Raw genomic sequence first — 20526 nt, 5'->3', positions numbered from 1 at the left:
AGATGGCCGACCGACGTTTAATGGCGTCCTATAGGGAGTGAATAGGGACAACTATGTGTGCCGCGCGCTGATTGGTCGTTTCTGTCGGACGAGTACTGGTTATTTGAAACTGTCGAGTAGGCGGATTGGCCATCCAATACAACTTTCAATCTTTCAAATTCTTCAGAGAATATTTCATTCTAATTATATTTCTTTTTTACAATATAATATTATATAATATAGGTATTTAATAAACAATTAATGTTTTATTGAGTCTCGAATTTATATTTAATTGAGTCTCGAGATCTATTTATTAGTCTGGTATCTAAATATCTAAACTAAGGGGCCTATTCTGTAAACGTTATCATTACGTGCTTTGCACAGGTAGATATACCATAAAAAAAGCTATGCCAAACACTTAATGATACGTCGTTAGCATTTTACAGAATAGGCCCCTAAAATCGTTGTGTATTTGATCACATTCGTCGTAAATAATTTCTTGATTATCGCCGTCTTTGTTTCAATTAATTTATTTGCGCTATTATAAAAAAATTATAACTGATTATGTCAATCTATTTAAAATAACATGGTTATATGAGAGCTGCATGATAAATGAATTCAAATAGCGTCGCTGCCCATGTGAGATCGAACGATTATTGTGTATAGAAATAATACATTTGTTCAAGTACAAAAAAAACTTGCAGAATAATTACTCGTGATTTAACCGTACTTCCGATGATAATCCGGTGATGGATCTGTGTAGTCTTGCTGAAGATTGAAAAGCTCGGCATTATTCTTCTGCAAATATTGCAGGAACTCGTGAAAATGCGACAGCAATAGCTGTATACTCTTCTCGTCCAAAGGCGTGTAAGACAGCATGCCGCCAAGTCGCACTGCAAGATTAAAATTGTCGTCTAAATAATACGTCGTTTGAAAATGGCAATTTTGCGAAGAGCACGCTTTTTTACCGAATAGCCTGAGAAGATGGAACGCTCCATACAACTGACTTGGAAACGTATCCGGATGGTCATTCGTTATCTGTATAAATTGCGGCCGTTCCCACTTATACAGCAGTTGAAGGCCCAATGTGATATTAAAATATTCCCGAATACCCCTTGTTATTTCTAATGTGCTTTCCCTAAAACAAAGTTAAATTGTACATATATATATTTGCAAATTGTGACTTGTAACAGCATAACGAGAAAATTATGGATTCTCAATTGCGTTCTACCTAATGTCGTTGGATTTCCCGGCTGATTTTGCCTCCACGTAATCGTCTAAAATTTTGTCAACCGTATTTTGTACGGGTAACGCGGGTAATTTGTGATGTTTCAATATTATTTCGGATTCGTCTATCAGCACCAGCTTCAATTCTTCAGGCAACTTAATCTTAACCTCTACTTTCGTCAGATATTCTTCAGTCTCGCCGGACGGCTCTAGCCGACTAAAAAAAGAGAGAGAGAGATTCACAAAAGTGTTTCTTACAGTAGATTCTAATATACAATTGTACGGAGACATCAGACATTATGTAACAAACCTTCGTTTTTTACGTGGAGGCTCAGACACGGACTCGTGAGAAGACGAAGGAGTTACCGTGCTGCTTGAACTCTTGCTAAATCGACTCATACTTTTGTCAGCGACAGGCGTGCTCGACCTGCTGTCTGCATCTTTCTCTCTACCTCCTTCGCTCCTTCGCCCCTGTGTCTTAGTCGTTGTATTTCCCTTTTTGTTCTTTTGAGCGGATTGCTGATTCGAGTGCGCTCTTTGGACTTCCCTTTGTTTCTGTACATTAGCCTCGTTGTATTTGAGCACTCTGCTCTCGGGAACCCATTCATCCCAGCTATTTTTTTTTACAAAAATACAGTTTGGTGTATATTAGCTCAACGAGCTAAATATATAAATCTATTTCAACTAAAATTCTACACAAAAATATGAATAGGAGAACAAGGTCTCTCATGAGGTTGCTTTTATCCAAAATATCTTTACTCTTACAGACTTATTGTACTTGTTAACGGTGATACGAATGCTTATTCTCAATCTATAGAAATAATACTGCTTCGTATAAATAAATTCTAGTACAGCTGACGTACAGGATACACGTATGCAAAATCTTACTTCTTATTCCAGCCAGCATAGTGAATGAAATATTTGACTTGTTTCTCCTTGGTAATAGACGACTTCAAGCACTTGGCTTCGTAGATTAATGGCCCGTGAAAGCACAGAACCTTCTCTCCTAAAATATAAGCCACAATTAGCTCAATCACGCCTATAATCAAAGATACGAAGGGGAAATTCTACAAAGAGAAACAAAAGGCCATACCTTCTTGAAATTTACATTTTGGAGGCATCCTCGTATCTCGTGTAACACTTATCTTATTTTGTCAATTACGTACGTCAGGAACGGCAGAAAAACGATTAACTCTGGTACAACACTTTCAAAGTATTCACCAGTATTCACTTCGACTGCCGATCTGCCGGACGCTCCGAACAGCTCTGAATTCTGAATGCTCCGATCATGACGTAAGAATAGAAAAAGAAAAGAAGACGTGTAGCAAGTAGCAAGTCCAAGGATGCGCAGTAGTCATTTTCTTTGACCAATCAGAAGGTCAGATGCGAGAAGGAATGGCTCCTCCCACGGTAGAGTGAATCTTTCCCGGTGAGTTTCAGAACGCTCTTGGTATCCAATAGAGAAATTTGCTGCACGTGGTGGAAGGAGGAGAGGAAAGCAGGAAAGTCGTAGTCTGGAATCTGGTATCCTCGTACCTTTGCACGTTTCCTCCGGCACGTACTGCAATTTTGGCCACGATTTTGGAACGATTATTGGAGCCAATTTCGGTATTTGGACGCGGCTCGAGGTATATCTTTGACAGAATAATTGCGCGGAACCGATTCTCCCTCGATTCTCGCTTACGTACCATCTGGCTGAATCGTTCCGAAAAATTTGCGAATGCGTGCGAACTCGCCGATCGATACTGATGGTAGATCGGGGTGAGATACGCTGCACGTATTATATCTCAATGAAATTTCGAGGGAAGATCGGTCCGTCGAGTCTTACAATAATATCCATCAGCTATTTCAATTAAAAACGAGCGAACGTGTATGTACGTGCAAGCATCTAATTCGGCGATTTTTTCAAGATCTCCGTATTCGGTAGACGATTCGGTAACCTGGTTGTATTAACGAACGTAGAATAGAAATTCAAACATTCTTTTATATTCTTTTATGCAATTATTTCAGATTTTGTGAAGTAGGTATCAAGGTGAACGAAGCACTTAACCTTCAAATATCTAATCTAAAATATGTGTATCTTATATTTTAGATATTAATTTATCTAATCTTACATATATATTAGATTAGATATTAATTAACATACATAACATTTATATATTTAAATATTTTATAATTGGGTGTAACTTTATAACATCTGTTTAATTATTTTTACTCTGGTTTTTTGCTCCAAGCTTCAGTTGGCGCAAAAGATGGGAAGAGCATTTCATCGAGGTCGAATTGGTTGTTACGACCTTGGTTCTCGATAACTACAGCGTAATTTGTTGTCAAATTTTGCCCATTTCTTATTAACCAAAGATAATTTATGTAATATATACATCATGCATTATTTAATTTCAACTAAATCTTAAATATTTTACAAAATTATGATCTTTGTGTGATATTTAATAACTTTTGATAACACAAAGGATATATTTGCTTAGATAGAGTTGGCAGGCACAATTGTGTTTGCAAATATAATCAGATTTTTATTTGTTGTGTCATTTAGAACATCTTTGTTTAGGCGAGCTAAATGTTAATTAAGTGTTTTAAAAAAGATTTATTAAATACAAATCTTCAGCAGCTTTCAATTAAATGATTTATTTATTCTTAATGGTTTGTCACTCCATGTTGTTATTACCTTATTACGCATTAAACATGCTTCCGTCAGCTTGATTGATATCTGGATTCTTCATTACAGGAACATTTTATGCATCAGAATGTCAACGTTCCTTGGGCTTATCGAGGAGATACCAGGCATCTCGGTGGATCGTTTTGATGGAGAAAACTTGAAATCCTCTGCGTATTTTCTTAGCCATTGTCACACTGATCATATGAAAGGCTTGAACTATGCATTTTTTGAACATTTAAGACAGCATAAAAAGTACCTTTATTGTAGTCCTATCAGTAAAGTATTCTTAGAAGCTAAGTATGATAATTCAGAAACCTGCGTAAAGGACATTGAGATAAAAAAAAAATTCGAAATTGAGTATAAAAGCGTAGGTGACGATGAAAAGACTGTTCTTTATGTAACATGTATTCCTGCTGGACATTGTCCCGGCTCTGTGATGTTTCTTTTTGAAAAAATGAATAAATTAATATTATATACTGGAGATTTTAGAATCAATCCAAAAGATTACGGAAAAATAAGTCCGCTGCATCACATAGATTTCAATAATAGCTATCCAAAGAAGCTTGCCAAAATGTACTTAGACACAACATTTTTGGATCGCGATTTTGCCTATTTCCCGACAAGAATAGACAGTATGAATGTGATGTATAAAGTTGTGAAGGAATGGCTAGATAAAAGCCCAAGGAATGTCGTTATTCTGGAATGTTCCGCTACATATGGTTCTGAGTATCTCTACAGGAAGCTGTCAAAATTTTTAAACTTACCTATTCACGTTATGGATTACGTATATGAGAGCTATTGTCGTATCGGTGACTTGGAACATCACATTACAAATAATCCATTCGCTACGCGTATACATGCATGTATGGGGAAACTAGACGTTCTAAACCTGAACGGTTTGAAATGTCGTACCGATATCCTCGAGAAGGATATATTAATTGTTGTACCGTCAGTAATGAAATGGAGGGGCAGGGATACGAGTGTAGTTGGAGAATGGGATTGTACTAGGAACAGGACGTTTAATGTGTGTTACTCCACACATGCTTCTTGTCATGAACTTGAGGAATTTATACGATACTTTAAACCAGAGGATATATATCCTTGTGTATGTCCAGAAGATGCAAAATACAGAGTATTTTATTTGCTACGTGAAATTAAAAGTAAAATTAAAAAAGAAAGGGGCGATGCAGTTTAAAATTATTAAAAACACATGTTAAATTCTTAAGCGCGAAGTTAAAGGTAAACCGCTAGGTATCTAATAATAATGATGATGATAATTCTCTCTTAAGTTAATAGATAATTTGTTCTCAATTTTTGCTAATTTTGATTCTCTAATTGTATTAAGCTTATAATTACGCGCCGTTAACAGATACGTTACTGTTATATTATATTAGATATAAAAGTTTGTATTTTTATACAATAAAATATAATGAATGTTATACTAATTAATGATATTCTTATTCTTAAACTGAGTCTTGAACGCGGTATGAGAGGAGTAATTCGAAGAACCATATTTACTACCGCATGCAAATTGAACCTTTTTTTTTATATCTTGCTTCTCTTATCTTGTTTGCAGAAATTCATAGCATTTTTGCTTCATAAAAGTAAAGTACCGAAAAAGAGATGACAACTCCTACAATGGCAAGCATTGCGCTAACTAAAGAAAAGGTATGGTTCGATAAGCCAACCTACGACAGAGCAGAACGGCAGTATTATGAGAAAATGAACAAGGTAAGGAATTGTTGTTATTGCTGCGATCATCCACTGCTCAATAAATAAAGAGAGTTGTCGGCAGGGAATGGGATAGAGTAAAAAATGTTTAAACATATTGATCATTGGGTAAATCATTTACCTTCAATAATCATGAATATTAAGTATATAACATCGAGTTTTGTTTTTTAAAATCTTTCCTTTGAGAAAGTACATTCATAATTCATCAAGTGGATTATTACTAGTCTTAATCATAGCATCCATAGCTAGTGCGCGTTTGTCATTTTTTTATGTTTGTGTATGCATCATGTTTGTGTTACTGTATAACTTACTAACATTTCTAACACACATACGCGGGAATATCTGGTGATAACAAAATTACCTTTGCTCTCTTTCTCTCTTCATACTTCACAAGGTGTCGGTAGAAATTTTGTACAGTGAGAAACGTAAAATTTTTTTTCAGCTTATCTCAAACTTATTTCTATATTTTTAAAAATAAACTAATAAAATAGTATTGTGATCTTTTTAACATCATAAGTCACGTTTCTTTCATATCTCTCGATAATTCAAGCAATTATACATCTAATGCTTATATATTTCAACACATTTAAACACTACATGATTACATGAACGTGTTTAATTATAATATATGTCGAGTAGCAGTTGTATGTATCAGTTGCACAAAAGAAATGATTTTGTTTTTGCTTCTTGCGTTATTTGGAAGACGTTGATCTATACTTGCATAGCTTGGAACATGTTTCAAGGTGGTGTCTCGTAAGATTGCGGGAGGCTGCACGCTTAAGTCTGACAATTCTATACCTGACAAGTGCCAAGATCTAATCAATACTAATGCATTGAAATCGAAGGCTGAAAAGTCTAAAGACAACAAGCTAGCTCATGAGTCGAATGAATCGAATATGAAACATTCCAAATGCCAAGGAAGAAACGCAAAAGTCAATAAAGATGCCGCGGACGTGTGCAACATGCAGAATAAAGAAAATGCAAAGACAAGCGAGAAATTCAATAGCGCGAGGGATAACGCGAAGGAGAAGGAGAATGCTTCTCTGAACGAGAAATCTAAAAAGTATAACGCGAAAGAGGCTAAAGAGAAAAGGAATAAGGAAGATACGAAAAATAAAAATAGGGGAAGTGGAGGAAACGATGTCGGGGGAAATAAAGAAACTGCAGTGCCATTCGCGAGGAATAAAGAACAATTGCCCGATCAGGTATATGCTTCAATGCAATCTGTGGGTTACTGTTCAGTATCTCTGTATCTCGACGCGATATAGACGAATTGTATCTTCAGTTGACTTTACGTTAATTTTATTTCATTATACTATCGTAGAAAAGCGCGTCGTGTTACGTTTTGCAATTAAAAGAATGGCATCTGTTTCTTTGTTCCATTTTACTTTCGTCTTGTACTGACAGCTTTACTGTAACAATATGCATGTGTATTTCTTTGCTTGCTATAAATATGCATGGTATATGCATGTATCATCGCTAGTGATGTATCTACACATTTTTGGTTATTTAAATAACAAAGAAGCGCCTGTTGTATTCGCAAAAGGCTTAAAGTTTATTTTAATTTGATTATAAACTATCATTCTAGCACTTTTGTCAATAGAATAAAATTACAAATTTTATTTTTTTTATTTAAAGATGCTTTTGAGCTTTCTAACGTTGCCAACTCTTAAACAGCTTGCTTAATAGTACTAACATCGCTAAAAAATAGAAATGCTTGAGATAATTTTCTGTTTCCTTTTTTGTATTTGTGTATTCTATGAGTTTTTAATTGCATGTTTATTCATAGTTAATAATTCAGTAAGTTTTCCCGCATTTCTTTCTCTATAAAAACATATGCTAATAAAGACGTACTTACTTTAATTTGTAAATACTGTTGATTTTTGTGGTACATTGTCCGCATTGCCGCATTTTTATATTTAAAAAAATATAGTATTGTTCCACTTCTTAATACTTCCGCTATAATATGTGTAATGTCTATCTCCACATGTGTGTTTGTTTAATAAATATCTAAAAATGGGTATTCGATAATGGTTTGAAAATATTTATATAATTGTAGCTTTTATTTATATTTTCCATAAAAATAAAAATATATGTCTTCTTTTAATGAAATTAATAACGTCTAATTAATATTTTTACTACAAAAGAGTAATGCTTATTTGTATCAATACCGTTATTAGAAATTGTTATTGTTATTAAAAAGAAAGAGAGAAGTCTTTAGAGAACCAAGAAACATTATAATATTCTGTTGTATACATATATCTGTATATCCTGATCTTCAATTAATATTTGATTTTGTTAATGTTATTAATGCAAAGTAAACTTTAGTGGAGATATGGCATGTAGTCGTTTTGAATAATCAATCTGGGTGTGAGCTTACTTTTAATCTCGGTGGATGCAGGGAGCTCAACAGTCCACTTGCCCAATCTTGTCCGCTGCTGGAAGTTTGGCCAATGAGGTTGCGAAGGCTCGGCAGCATATTAAACAGTCTTTACAGTGTGTGAGTACTGCACTCTCTTAGCTCGCTCTTTATAACATAATTTTCACACAATCTGCTTACTAATATAACGTTATTATTTAAGTCTATTCTCGCATCGCCTTTCATCGCTTCTTAGGCATTTTAGAATATAAAACTAATGTTGCGAATATAAAAAAATGAATATTAAATGAAAAAGGATTTTACGTTTGTAAAATAACGATTAAATATCTTTCCTTAGTCTCATGAAAATGTCTGTCGTATATTAACGTACTATTGACAATAAATTATTAATATTACTAATACATTCATGTATTAATTATAAAAACATTTTATTGAATGTTAGAATTTTCATGGATCTGAATAAGACCAACAATCAAATTTATTCCATATTGTGTTTTATCCAACTAATTATCTCAGTACTAGAGTAAGAAGTATAATTTTTAGAACATTAAATAATATTTTTCAGATGGATGATCTTGCAGCACTTGCCCATACAAATCAAGATGTTACACCTCGTGTCGTCAAACTTGAAAAAGAAAATCAGGATCTCCGAAATAGTACGTATATTACATATTACTAATTATTATAATTATTACAAGTATTATGATACATGCAAATATTAGTTCTCTATGTCAAAAAGTTCTATATGAAAACTATCAGCAATAAGTAATGAAAAATTCAGGTAATAATTTAATACATTTAATAATTTATTACATTTGTTATTTCTTTCGTTTATAATTCTATTAATTAAATATTTTTATAAGATGTATTAGATATATTATAGATATAATATATCTGATCATATAGATGCTAAGATATATTGTATATAATACATATAGTTTCAAATCACATATCACATGCCAGCAAATAAAGCTAATTATCAATAATTTATTTTATTCCATGAATTATGTAGTTATATGTCGCACCTAAAATAATTTTAGCACGAACTAAATGTATCTGACAATACACAATTATGAGTCTTAGCTATTGCTATTATACACTTTTTTGATTATTCTTTTAAAACATTATGTAAATATAAAAATATGTTAGTCAAAAATATATATTAGGTAAGATAACACAAAAGAAATATCAAACTGCAATAATTTTCCGCTATTGTATCGATACACAGTCTTATAGATTAATAGCAAGCATAATCGAACGAATATGTATCAAGACTTGAAAATCTTTTTGAATAGTCATTCAGGACCTGAAGAGTACTGTTGAAAAATTGGTGAATCGCGTGAAAACTGTTGAAACTTTGGAAGAACGTTTGGAAAGCCTCGAGGCACGCGTACCTTACATAGCAATTTGTCCTGCGAAACCTGAGGAACCAGAGTATGAGCAGAAGCAGAGCAAAGAAAAAGGAGATGACGATGACGATATTGATCTGTTTGGTTCCGATTCAGAGGCAAGTGAGCAAAGACAGTAGAAATGGTATTAATTGGTCTCTTTGTCTCTAAGGCGAATGTTTAAGTTTAATTTCGTATGACACAGAAGTAACTAAACACTACACACTGATATTCATAAACTAACATGAATGTTAAAATATGCGAATTTATATTTATATAAAATTGTGACATTTATTTTTTTGACATACACCAGATATTCCCATAATACTGTTTCATCCAATATTAGCACTTTTTTCACATTCATATAAATCCAGTATATAATAGTGTTCTTTCGCGAATTATGAAATCCGTCTGTTTTTATAACTATCGCTTACGAAACATCTTGCTACATTTGATTTGATAGGGAGAGGATACAGAGGCTGCCAAGATTAGGGAAGAACGACTTGCTGCATATGCTGCAAAGAAGTCTAAAAGTATGTAACGCAGCTCAATTATCCATAATATGTTATCTATCATTATTAATCGACATGTATCTTACAGAACCAGTCTTGATAGCTAAATCAAGTATCATCCTGGATGTGAAACCGTGGGACGACGAGACGGACATGAAAGAAATGGAAAAGGCGGTGCGGAAGATCGAGACTGACGGTCTTCTCTGGGGTGCTTGTAAGTTTCCATAATATTTTTCGGTCATTAATATTACGTACGAACTCTATAGTTTAAGGTATATCCTTCTTTCATAGCTAAACTTGTGCCGCTCGCTTTTGGAATTCACAAGCTACAGATTTCGTGCGTCGTGGAAGACGACAAAGTGTCGGTAGATTGGTTGACAGAACAGATTCAAGAACTCGAGGATTACGTGCAAAGCGTCGATATCGCGGCTTTCAACAAAGTGTAAAGAAACTAGAACGAAACTATAAAAAGTGCGTGGCGGTATAGTCGAAAATAAGCATGGGTCTATGTGCCATTTCTGCATTCCATTAGCAGTATTTATAATCGAAAACTGTTTACATGCGAGTTTTGCCGCATTAAGTCAAAAGATAAAGATATTCTAAAACTAGATGTTATTACAATCTGACTGTCTAAAAGCTTGCAAAATATAAAAAGCAGATTCAACAGTAAATTTGGCAGATTTAAATAAATTAAAGATATTTGATATTGTTAATCCTTGTGATATTGTAAATGTCAAAATTAAACTTTTATCTTTTATTTATTATATATATATATATATATATATATATATATATATATTTCTGAATAAATTGCAGCAGATTGTTTCTACTAAAAGTGAAGTTACCTTTTACTACTTTATGTTCTCATATTGTTATCTTAAATAAAAATTATTTGGCCAATGCAATACATGTGTCCAGTAATTTCTGATTTTTAATTGCATGTTGCGTAAATTATTATTTAAATTTTAACTAGAAACACATTGTCTATTTCTAAATTACATATATTTAAAGATTTTAAAGTAAAACAACATTATTTATTACTAATAATGTATCTCGTTATACTAATGTTCTCTTTCATCAGCGATAAGGACCATCACGCCACACTTCTCTCAAACAATATGCTTCTAACCATACCTCTTTCTCCATTTATCTTTTTTTTTTCCTCTTCCTCTTGATAAGGGATAAAGAGATATAAAAAATGTCAATAATATAAACATTCAGACGAAACGCCAGCTCGAAGAGAGCCTTCCTAGCAACATAAAACTGAACTCACACATTCATCAGATATTAGATATCCTACAAATATATTGCGCAAGTAATATTTTTAAATAAAAATAAAAGAAATTTTGATTTCCTTAATATATCGATACAATTTTAGAGATTGAATAGTTAATAATAGCGTGTAATGAATTAAGAGCTTGGAAAGATAGATAAAGATAGAAAGTGGAAGGAGGGGAGAATCAAAGAGGGGAAAACCGAAGGCTGGTTTCCGGAGAGCTGTGTTCGGAGAGCGCGCTATCAGCACTATTGTGTCATTCTATCTTTATTGTTCATTAAATTAAAATAAGGATAGAATGATTCGACACATTAACGCAGATAGCGCGCTCTCCGAACACAGCCAAAGAGAAAGAAGTGGGATTTCAATCGAGTCCGTGCCAGAGAAGAGTCATCATCCTTGAAAAAGATGAGAGCTAATTGAATTTATAATTTAGTCAACATATTCTTAAATTGTTCGTGGATAAATCATTCATACCAAGATAGGCCCGGCAACATCTTTAATATCGGTAATTAGTCCTCTCACTTTCTAATTATTATTATTTTTTGCGTTCAAATAGTTTCTTGTATAATTTTATAAACTTATGTCATGACTACTTTCGGCTAATAATTGTGCAGACTAGCGTCTCTTCTTACGAATTATGACGAAGAATTTTAAAAAGCTGCTAACGAATAAATTTGTTAATTGTATAATATATTATATATATTTTCTTTTACATGCAATTCAATATAAACGCATCAAATCTATTAACATGAAAAAGATATAATAACTATTTTGCATTTTTTCGGTCTATTTAAAAAATTATATAATAAATCATTAATTATATAATTAAAAAGGAATATTTAGATATGTAAAATACATATCTTGTTCTCAACACGGCTGCAAATTTTGTGTTGGAAATAGATTTAATATTTTTATTAAAAACAACGAAAATAATTTTCGTTGTGAACCATTAAAAATAGCTTTATGCCAGAGTTTATTATTTTTGCATATTATTTCAAACATCTCAATTTTTATTTGAATTTCTTTTTCAATTTTAGGATTTTTCCAAAATATTGGTTTCGATTTAATTGCAATCGATGCATTTGCACACTTTAATCCCGCACTTTATCACCGCATATATTATTAATTATCAGAAAATGATTTTCTTTGTATAACGCGTAATATATATAAAATAATAATAAGTTTTAAAGAAAAAGTGACAAAAAATTGTTTTACGGATTATATATATATTTGATTAATTTATTTAACATCTCACTTAAAACTTACTACGGTCGTTAATCATAATTTTAATTTTATTTGTTCGTCTATGTGATACACTGCATAACTTTACTCAAAAGAAATCAGATACTTCCATATATGCAACGCAAAGCGTTATTATCGTAATTCCGGTATCTAAATCTAAGGTCAGCGAAATTATGTATCAATTTCCTGAGTTAACTAACTTTACAGCATAACTGTTCGTTCCAGTGTTCGAAATACGTCCTTGCGGAAGATACACCAAAAATAACTTCGCAAAAGTTTGCATCTTTTGAAGAAAGTATTCTAAAAATGGTATGCCACATATTTGATATTTTAAAAGAAATTTTACAGTGAATTATAAATTTTATACACATTTTATATAAGAAAAAAAGTATTTTTAGTGAGTGTTAATTTAATTTATTATAACTATTACATTTAAATCACAAGTCATTTTTTTATTACAATTCTGAAACAGACGTTTTCTACTATATTTACAGAAATTGGCCATCATGAAGCTTGTCTTTACTATTATCATGTTTATTTGCTGGTCCACACTAATACAGTCTACATCAATACATCAAAACATTAAATCAATTATAGCCAGCGATGTCATAAATTTTCCAAATCTCGTGGACAAGTTATCTCTACTTCCATGTGAAAATGAAGTAAATTCTTTGGATTTTAACGTAGCAATCTCTAATATCAACAAGGATTTTATCAGCAGTCCTATAATTACTTGTCTCAATCTTGAGGAAAATCATATTGAGAACATTGAAAGAGGCGCTTTCAACAAACTTCCAAATTTAACACACTTGTTTCTTTCTTATAATAGATTACACGCGTCAAATTTCTTTAGTTTTGGAGGTCATTATACGTTACAGGTTCTCGTTATGAACAATGCAGTGAATGCAGCCATGTATAGTTCATATAATAATTATATAGTTCAGATTTTCGGCGAATATCCTAACTTAGAAATGTTATCTCTTCGTCAAAATTCTATCTACGATCTGCATTTTTCTCCGGAAACTCCATTTTCTGAAGCCCTTTTTGCTTATACAACGGTTTCGACAATTACACAAAAAATCCCATTTCCCAAGTTAGAGATTCTGGATCTTTCTGAAAACAACATACAGGAGACCAATTTCTTAAAATTGCTGCCGAATAGTTTATACTTTCTTGATCTGCATAACAATAAACTTGAATCCTTCGAGTGGAACATAGCGGACAAATTGTTAGCATTGAACTTGGATAACAATAATTTCAATTACATTAGCAATTGGTTTAAACCGACCCTATCGATGGCTGGTCTGAAGGATCTACTCTATCTTTCCGTTTCCACAAATCGTATTAAGAGCATTGAACCGAACGCTTTTCAAGATAACAACAAATTAGTCTACCTAAACTTGGCCGTTAATGACATAATTTATTTACAACCGGAGACATTTGCAAATTTGCAGTACTTGAAGACGCTCGATCTAAGCCAAAACAAACTTGAAAATGTTCCGCATATCTCAAATGAAATAGGAGTTAGCATTTTGTATATTAATGACAATAACATAACAAAATTAATGTCAAATGACTTCATGCAAATGCCGAAATTAACGACATTGGTGTTAGGAGGGAATCAAATTAATGAGATCGATGTTGAAACATTCGCTAATCTTTCTGTCTTAATGAAATTAGATCTGTCGAGGAATAAGTTAAGTTTTCTGCCAGAAGGATGGGCAGAATCTCTCGTATCTTTAGAATATTTGGATTTGAGCGATAATGAATTTACTTCACTGGAGTCTTTGTCGCTTACAAATACGTTGTCATTAATAAAAATATATTTACCGACGAATCCATTAGCACATCTGAATGTTAAATATTTTGAAAGTTTACCGCAAAATCTTACTATTGACTTGATAAACAGGTCAAGTTTTTCAAAATGGACACCGATCACACCAGTGCCATTGAGAGATTATTATGGATATTGATCCACGATAAAATTAAAATTTTAATACTGTAGACATATATGAATAGTATTTTCTTTGTTTACTAGAAATAATGGAATTTTAACTAATACTACAAGATTTTTCTATGCATTGAAAATTAAACTTATCATTTATCAACATTGAATAGTTTGTAATCCCATATATTATACCTGTATTATATATAAAATTGTCTTAATTCACTATAAAAATACTGAATTTGTAGTTAGTTATAGTTAGTATATAGTTACTATTTGTTAATCATATATTGTGTGATCTTTGATTATGATGTCATATATATTTTATATATATATATATATATATATATATATATATATATATATTATAGAATATATAACAAATGGAAACGATTTAAAATAATTATTTATTTGTTACAAATTTCCCCGAGTTTAAATATTTTTTAACGATTAAGAACTTATATTATATTTTACCGTTATAAATTGTTATGTTAATTAAATTCACATGTTTCTACATTTGTACATATTTTACAAAGATTAAAACAGATTTTTTTAAATCTATTAAAAATTTAATACATGCGGATAATAAACAAAATCTATAATTTCTGTAATATATATATCTATAACATAGATTTGTAACAAGAAATATATATCTTTCTTGCGTTTTTATTATTATACTGTAATTATTGTAACAATTGTATTTACAATAATTAATACTCTAATTATAACATAGACATATATTCAATTAAGTATAAATATTGTAAGTAATTATCAATAAAATTCTCTGATGCAGTTGCTTTGTTGATGCTCTTGCTATCCAAAAGTGTAATAATAAAGATATTTCATATATTTCTCGTATACCACAGTTAAATATCTTAACTTATTATCTTCAGTCATTAAATCTTCTTTCTTATTTCCCGCCTTTTTAACAAGGTGCAGCCAGGTGCAGCTAAACTCAACCACAGTTGTGACTGAACTGTAAGCATAGCTCGTCGCTGTAACGTAAACATTTCTGAATCTATAGGTTAAATGTATATTTCTATTCATTAAAATTGATAATATTATCTAATAATGAGTGAAAAACGTGAGCACGAAGGCAGTGACACAGAAGATGGTTGGATCGGACCGCTACCTTCGGAAGCTGCGCCGCAAAAGAAGCAACGAGGTTAACTAACCTAACCAAGGCTGTTTTCATTTAATTTCCCATCAATAAATGCTAATTGAAATTCATGTATCTATTATCTCACTTTTTACCTTCTTACTTATCGCACATACGATGTAATTACTTTCCAATTGCTTAATACAAATTGAATGTAAATGTAATATGTTTCTCTATTCCATGGGGGGTTTAATTTTTTGAAATTTTGATTTTTCTATTGTCCCGCTTGATATTGTTTGATAATTAAAAAGATCTACGTCACTCTAAGAAATTACATACATTTTTTAATTACTTTCTGTATAATTTTACAGTCTTGGAGTATGAACAAGTCTACATAGATAATTTGCCATGCTGCGAATGTTATGAGAAATCTTACATGCATAGGGATGTCATCACTCATATTTTAGTAACAAAGTTAGTATTTTAGAAATAATAATTACAACAATGTGTAGCAGTTTTTTTTCTGAAAGGCTTATTATTTAAATTTATTGTTACAGGTCAAATTTTGTGATAACCGCCAGTTGCGACGGACATATAAAATTCTGGAAAAAGCAGGAGGAATTAATAGAATTTGTAAAACACTTTCGAGCGCACTTAAAGCCGATACATTCAATGTCTGCCAGCTGCAACGGTGTTCACGTATGTTCAGTCAGCATAGATAAAATCGTTAAAATTCCAGAAACCTCGACGAAAAAAACTACAGGAACTATGAAAATATTCGACGTTATTAATTTCGGTAAGTAAGAAAGTTTACGCGTGACTCTTATTTAAGATACGTAGAGAATATATTTAATTTATTCTAGCCTGTATGTTATTTAAGATATGATAAACATGATAACGTTGGACTTTGTGCCACTTTGCGCCGAATGGGTTTACTCAGCTGGCGATGCAATATCCGCTGTGGCAGTGTCTTCGCAAGAATCCAACAAGATATATATCTATGATGGCCAGGGAACAAGTACACCTTTACACGTGTTCGAGAAGCTGCACACTAAACCTGTTGTCATTATGAAAGTAAGTCAGGCTATAATGGAAGATGCGCAGAAAGGAATGCCGAGATTTTGGTAAAATTAGAAGAGGGTAACGCATCTTTTTTTTTTACAGTATAATCCAGTGTACGAGACGTGCATCTCCGTTGATAGAGCTGGAATATTAGAGTACTGGACAGGTCCGAAAACGGAATACAAGTTTCCCAAATGCATATCGTTCGAATCAAAGTTGGATACCGATCTGTTTGAATTCGCCAAAAATAAGACTTACCCATGCGGTTTGGCGATATCACCAGACGGTAAACGGTTCGCGTCTCTCAGTGGAGATAGAAAAGTTAGGGTTTTTAATTTCCGGACGGGCAAACTATACAGAATATTTGACGAGACGCTGCAGAGATTTAGCGAATTGCAGCAAACCGTACAGCAGCTTCCAAACATGGAATTTGGACGCAGGTGGGACAATTGCATCTTACATGAATTGGTTCTAATTTCTTTAGCAAATAAGTATTATATCAATTTCTATTATTATTACAGAATGGCAGTCGAGAGAGAACTGGATAAAACTGAAACAAATTTGGGAAATATTATTTTTGATGAGTCTGGTTATATTATTCTATATCCTACTATGCTGGGTGTCAAAATGGTGAATCTTTACACAAATCGTTGTATTAAAATTATGGGAAAGCCGGAGAACATACGACCAATGCGGCTAGCATTATTTCAGGTATTCAATAAAAGTCTGATTAAAAATACATCTGTACAATATTAAAAATACTCAAATACATTATTCAATAATTCATTATAGGGAAAAGCGAGGAAGACTACTGCCGCGTTGACCGTTGAGATGGAGGCGTCCGAGAATCCCACGATGGAGCTGAATCGGCCCGATCCGACGTTGTTTTGCACGGCGCACAAAAAAAATCGGTTCTACATGTTCACGAGACGAGAGCCTGAGGATACAAAGAGTCAGGAATGCGACCGCGACGTATTCAACGAAAAGCCCTCTAAGGAGGACATCATATCTTCTACAGAGGCCACAAACATGCAAAAGATATACGACACGGCGATAATTCACACGGCGCTCGGTGACATCCACGTAAATCTCTTCGGCAAGGACGTCCCCAGGACGGTGGAAAACTTCTGCGTGCACGCGAAGAATGGCTATTACAATGGTCACATATTTCATAGAGTTATCAAAGGTTTCATGATACAAACGGGAGATCCTACTGGCACTGGTACCGGCGGTGAGAGCATATGGGGAGCCGAGTTCGACGACGAATTCAAGCCGAATCTGAAGCACGACAGGCCGTATACTCTGAGTATGGCAAATGCAGGGCCAAATACGAACGGTAGCCAGTTTTTCATTACATTGACACCGACAGTGAGTATAAATTCTTTGTACAGTAGATAATACTTTGTAAGGTTTCTCAAAAATTGATTATGATATGTTTGCGAGATTTCATTTAACACAAATATTTCATTCGTTTTTTAGCCCTGGTTGGATAACAAACATACCGTATTCGGCCGAGTTTACAAAGGAATGGAGGTCGTGCAAAATATCAGCCAAGTGAAGACAAATCCTAAAACTGATAAGCCTTACGATGACATACGAATAGTTAGCGTGACTGTTAAATAATTTTATATAATAAAAATCGAGATACATTTGCATAAAAATCACTCCCTTTCTCAATCATTTCACGACATATGTTGGTGTCCATTTACTTCTGCGCCATTTGATATGCTAATCCTCTGATGAAGTTATATGCTCCCGTAGCGCAGGTGAATAAATTAACGCTGAACAAATTGTAATTCTTTGGTATGATTACCAGTGAGTATCTAGAATTGTGCGGTTTCAAATAAATCATCAATCAACCTTGTATATAATGAATCTCAAACGAGAGATATTTATATACCTAGACCATATAGCACCCGTAATCATAAGACTCGCGGTTTGGCTGAGAGAAATTGTATCCGCGGGTCGTTTGACATCCCCTATACCTGCTATAACCAGGCCCCACTTAAACGTTGGCGCCCAAAAAAATACAGTGGTCGGACCTGATAAAACGATTTTTTTTATAAACATTTTTCGGTGAATTTAGCGATCTCTTTTTTTCAGAGACGTTTTAATTAGACAAGACCATACCTGCAGGATGCAAAAACGCGGCGCGGAATCTCTCGGGTAAGACCGAAGCGATCTTCAACATTAATTTCTGATAAGCACTGACTTTTCCAGGTAATGCCATAATTTTGCTTTATAAAATTACTCTGCCAAATCGGAAAAATATATTTTACAATATAAAAATTATATGAAATCTTCATAATATAGTCTGTAAAAAAATGTAAATAACAACTATAACGTTCACATCACGTGTATCTCGCATTTCAGTAATGACTTCATTCAGTAATAATGTATACTGGGTACCACAAATGTTTTAATCATTTATTTTATGGTATTTTAATGCATTATTATATATTATATTATATAACTATTTGTGGCGAATTGCCTAAGGTAATATTTAATTAATATGTTAATCACTTTTTTAATGTTCAATTTTTTAAATAGCGAGATGTTTGGTATTTCACTTTGATTATATTTTGATAGAAAATATAAAATATTTTATATCATAAAATATACATTTTTTGATGGTCTTGCTTTAATACTTTTATGCATAAAATAGTGACATCAATCGATTGACGTAAAGAAAATATAATTGCATTTAAAAAAGATACGCAATATTGCACGTTGCTAATAACTTTGAACTTTGAATGTGCTGAAAATTAATACGCTGTCATTAAACATTTTTCCAAGATACTACGTTATAAAATGAGTCGAAGATAGTGTGTTTGACCAAATTGCTCGTATGTAATTATTGCATATTCAACTAAGCATTTAATTTCATTTACTTCCGCAGGAAAGACTATCCGCACGGTCATTTGGGCTAATATTTTCTTGCAAAAGAAAAAATAGAAACATGCTTAATTAAATAGCTTAATTAAAGAATAGTAAGAAAAATTAGAAAGAATTAAAAAACTCATACATATATATGTTTGATGTACATACATATATAAAATGAAATAGCGAGAGCTTTTTTTATTTATATCTATTAATAAAAAAAAATATTTCACTGATAATCGTATTTGCGCGAGAGATTGGACCTTAATTAGTTTCAACATCGTAGAAGTGCGGTAAGAGATACACATCATATTTTTGGAATTGGTATATATGGGATCGTATAATGACCTGTTTCGTAAATGAGAATTCATGAAGAAGCAAAAATGAAAGAACATGAGAAGAGCAAGCAGGCAGCGGAGCATCAAAGCGGAACAAATATACGGTGAATATTTGTATTTTATTTTATATTATATTATTTATTTATTATTTTCGTATCGCATGTGGAATTAATTGCATAATTTTCGCGACAGTTACATAGCCATTACGTTTACCATTTCATACCTCTATATAAATATAATGCATACGTCAAACGCAATATATCATTTTTTTTTTTAATTAAAAGTGCAGTTTCATGTCGACGAAATTATCTGTCACAAAGATTTGACCCGCAATGTAATTAAAAGTGAAATACAATTACAATTAAATTTAGTTGAAGTTAAAAGAACATAATATATAAAGGTAAAACAAAGATAAAATAAAATGTCGATACAAATAAGGGATACATCTTGCAAGAAGAAATCGGAGTCATGCCGGAACGGCATGGAAGAGCTGAAATATCTAATATGTGCTATTGACAATTGGTACGTGCAATTTAATTTAGGAAATCCCAATAATTCTCAACGTTCAAAATTCTCGCGTGTTTCGTAATACGCGATAAAAGAGAAACGCTTGATCGTTAGTTTCCGGCGATTAGCCATTCTAGTTTCAAAGTGTTGTTGTAATATTTATAGCAAATGTGCAAGCGTTTCATCATCGCCGTCGCACAGTATAATTTTGCCCCCGAGAATTGAAGAAATTCCTTGCGAGATTCCACCCCGAAGGCCTCCTTGCGTTCCGCCACCTCGATGTTGT

The 20526-nt window shown here is 32.7% G+C and overlaps 4 protein-coding genes across 9 annotated transcripts; 3 read left to right on the top strand and 1 right to left on the bottom strand.

The window, feature by feature from the left end:
• Positions 1-493: 493 nt before the first annotated feature.
• Positions 494-2506, bottom strand: Mrg15 (MORF-related gene 15). Its single transcript, XM_071790555.1, has 6 exons — positions 2300-2506; positions 2095-2212; positions 1517-1819; positions 1211-1423; positions 948-1117; positions 494-872 (listed from the first exon to the last, which is right to left on the bottom strand). The coding sequence occupies exons 1-6, from the start codon at positions 2325-2327 to the stop codon at positions 700-702; spliced, it is 1005 nt and encodes a 334-aa protein (XP_071646656.1). The 5' UTR covers positions 2328-2506; the 3' UTR covers positions 494-699.
• Positions 2507-2647: 141 nt separating this feature from the next.
• On the top strand, positions 2648-10793 carry LOC139820361 (elongation factor 1-delta-like). Of its 4 annotated transcripts, none has more exons than XM_071790549.1 (9): positions 2673-2834; positions 5454-5608; positions 6334-6813; positions 8010-8108; positions 8554-8644; positions 9284-9499; positions 9844-9909; positions 9977-10102; positions 10180-10793. In XM_071790549.1, the coding sequence occupies exons 2-9, from the start codon at positions 5501-5503 to the stop codon at positions 10332-10334; spliced, it is 1341 nt and encodes a 446-aa protein (XP_071646650.1). In that variant the 5' UTR covers positions 2673-2834; positions 5454-5500; the 3' UTR covers positions 10335-10793. The 4 variants fall into 4 exon arrangements, with proteins under 4 accessions (XP_071646652.1, XP_071646650.1, XP_071646651.1 ...); XM_071790550.1 differs by having other exon boundaries at positions 2675-2834; positions 6352-6813; positions 9284-9495; positions 9840-9909; XM_071790547.1 differs by having other exon boundaries at positions 2675-2834; positions 9284-9495; positions 9840-9909.
• Positions 10794-11517: 724 nt separating this feature from the next.
• On the top strand, positions 11518-14678 carry LOC139820360 (podocan-like). 2 transcript variants are annotated; one of them, XM_071790546.1, is made up of 3 exons: positions 11518-11672; positions 12635-12718; positions 12904-14678. In XM_071790546.1, the coding sequence occupies exons 2-3, from the start codon at positions 12716-12718 to the stop codon at positions 14380-14382; spliced, it is 1482 nt and encodes a 493-aa protein (XP_071646647.1). In that variant the 5' UTR covers positions 11518-11672; positions 12635-12715; the 3' UTR covers positions 14383-14678. The 2 variants fall into 2 exon arrangements, with proteins under 2 accessions (XP_071646647.1, XP_071646646.1); XM_071790545.1 differs by having other exon boundaries at positions 12617-12718.
• Positions 14679-15032: 354 nt separating this feature from the next.
• Positions 15033-18379, top strand: LOC139820358 (peptidylprolyl isomerase domain and WD repeat-containing protein 1). Of its 2 annotated transcripts, XM_071790542.1 has the most exons (8): positions 15033-15519; positions 15825-15927; positions 16011-16249; positions 16334-16527; positions 16618-16955; positions 17037-17226; positions 17308-17883; positions 17995-18379. In XM_071790542.1, the coding sequence occupies exons 1-8, from the start codon at positions 15426-15428 to the stop codon at positions 18136-18138; spliced, it is 1878 nt and encodes a 625-aa protein (XP_071646643.1). In that variant the 5' UTR covers positions 15033-15425; the 3' UTR covers positions 18139-18379. The 2 variants fall into 2 exon arrangements, with proteins under 2 accessions (XP_071646643.1, XP_071646644.1); XM_071790543.1 differs by lacking the exon at positions 15825-15927 and having other exon boundaries at positions 15367-15519.
• Positions 18380-20526: the final 2147 nt, after the last annotated feature.

Source organism: Temnothorax longispinosus, chromosome 10, assembly GCF_030848805.1.
Source record: "Temnothorax longispinosus isolate EJ_2023e chromosome 10, Tlon_JGU_v1, whole genome shotgun sequence".
Taxonomy (NCBI): Eukaryota; Metazoa; Arthropoda; class Insecta; order Hymenoptera; family Formicidae; genus Temnothorax; species Temnothorax longispinosus.
The sequence above is the reverse complement of the archived record's forward strand: the minus strand, read 5'-3'. Positions and strand labels throughout refer to the sequence as shown.

Excerpts from the sequence above, each read along its gene's own strand:
- LOC139820361 (XM_071790549.1), top strand. The coding sequence starts at position 5,501 with ATGACAACTCCTACAATGGCAAGCATTGCGCTAACTAAAGAAAAGGTA. Across the intron at positions 5,609-6,333 it reads ATTATGAGAAAATGAACAAG|CTTGGAACATGTTTCAAGGT; the intron begins GTAAGGAATTGT and ends ATACTTGCATAG. Across the intron at positions 6,814-8,009 it reads AAGAACAATTGCCCGATCAG|GGAGCTCAACAGTCCACTTG; the intron begins GTATATGCTTCA and ends CGGTGGATGCAG.
- LOC139820358 (XM_071790542.1), top strand. The coding sequence starts at position 15,426 with ATGAGTGAAAAACGTGAGCACGAAGGCAGTGACACAGAAGATGGTTGG. Across the intron at positions 15,928-16,010 it reads ACTCATATTTTAGTAACAAA|GTCAAATTTTGTGATAACCG; the intron begins GTTAGTATTTTA and ends TTATTGTTACAG. Across the intron at positions 17,227-17,307 it reads TGCGGCTAGCATTATTTCAG|GGAAAAGCGAGGAAGACTAC; the intron begins GTATTCAATAAA and ends AATTCATTATAG.
- Mrg15 (XM_071790555.1), bottom strand. The coding sequence starts at position 2,327 with ATGCCTCCAAAATGTAAATTTCAAGAAG. Across the intron at positions 1,820-2,094 it reads TATGCTGGCTGGAATAAGAA|CTGGGATGAATGGGTTCCCG; the intron begins GTAAGATTTTGC and ends AAAAAAAAATAG. Across the intron at positions 1,424-1,516 it reads CCTCCACGTAAAAAACGAAG|TCGGCTAGAGCCGTCCGGCG; the intron begins GTTTGTTACATA and ends CTCTTTTTTTAG.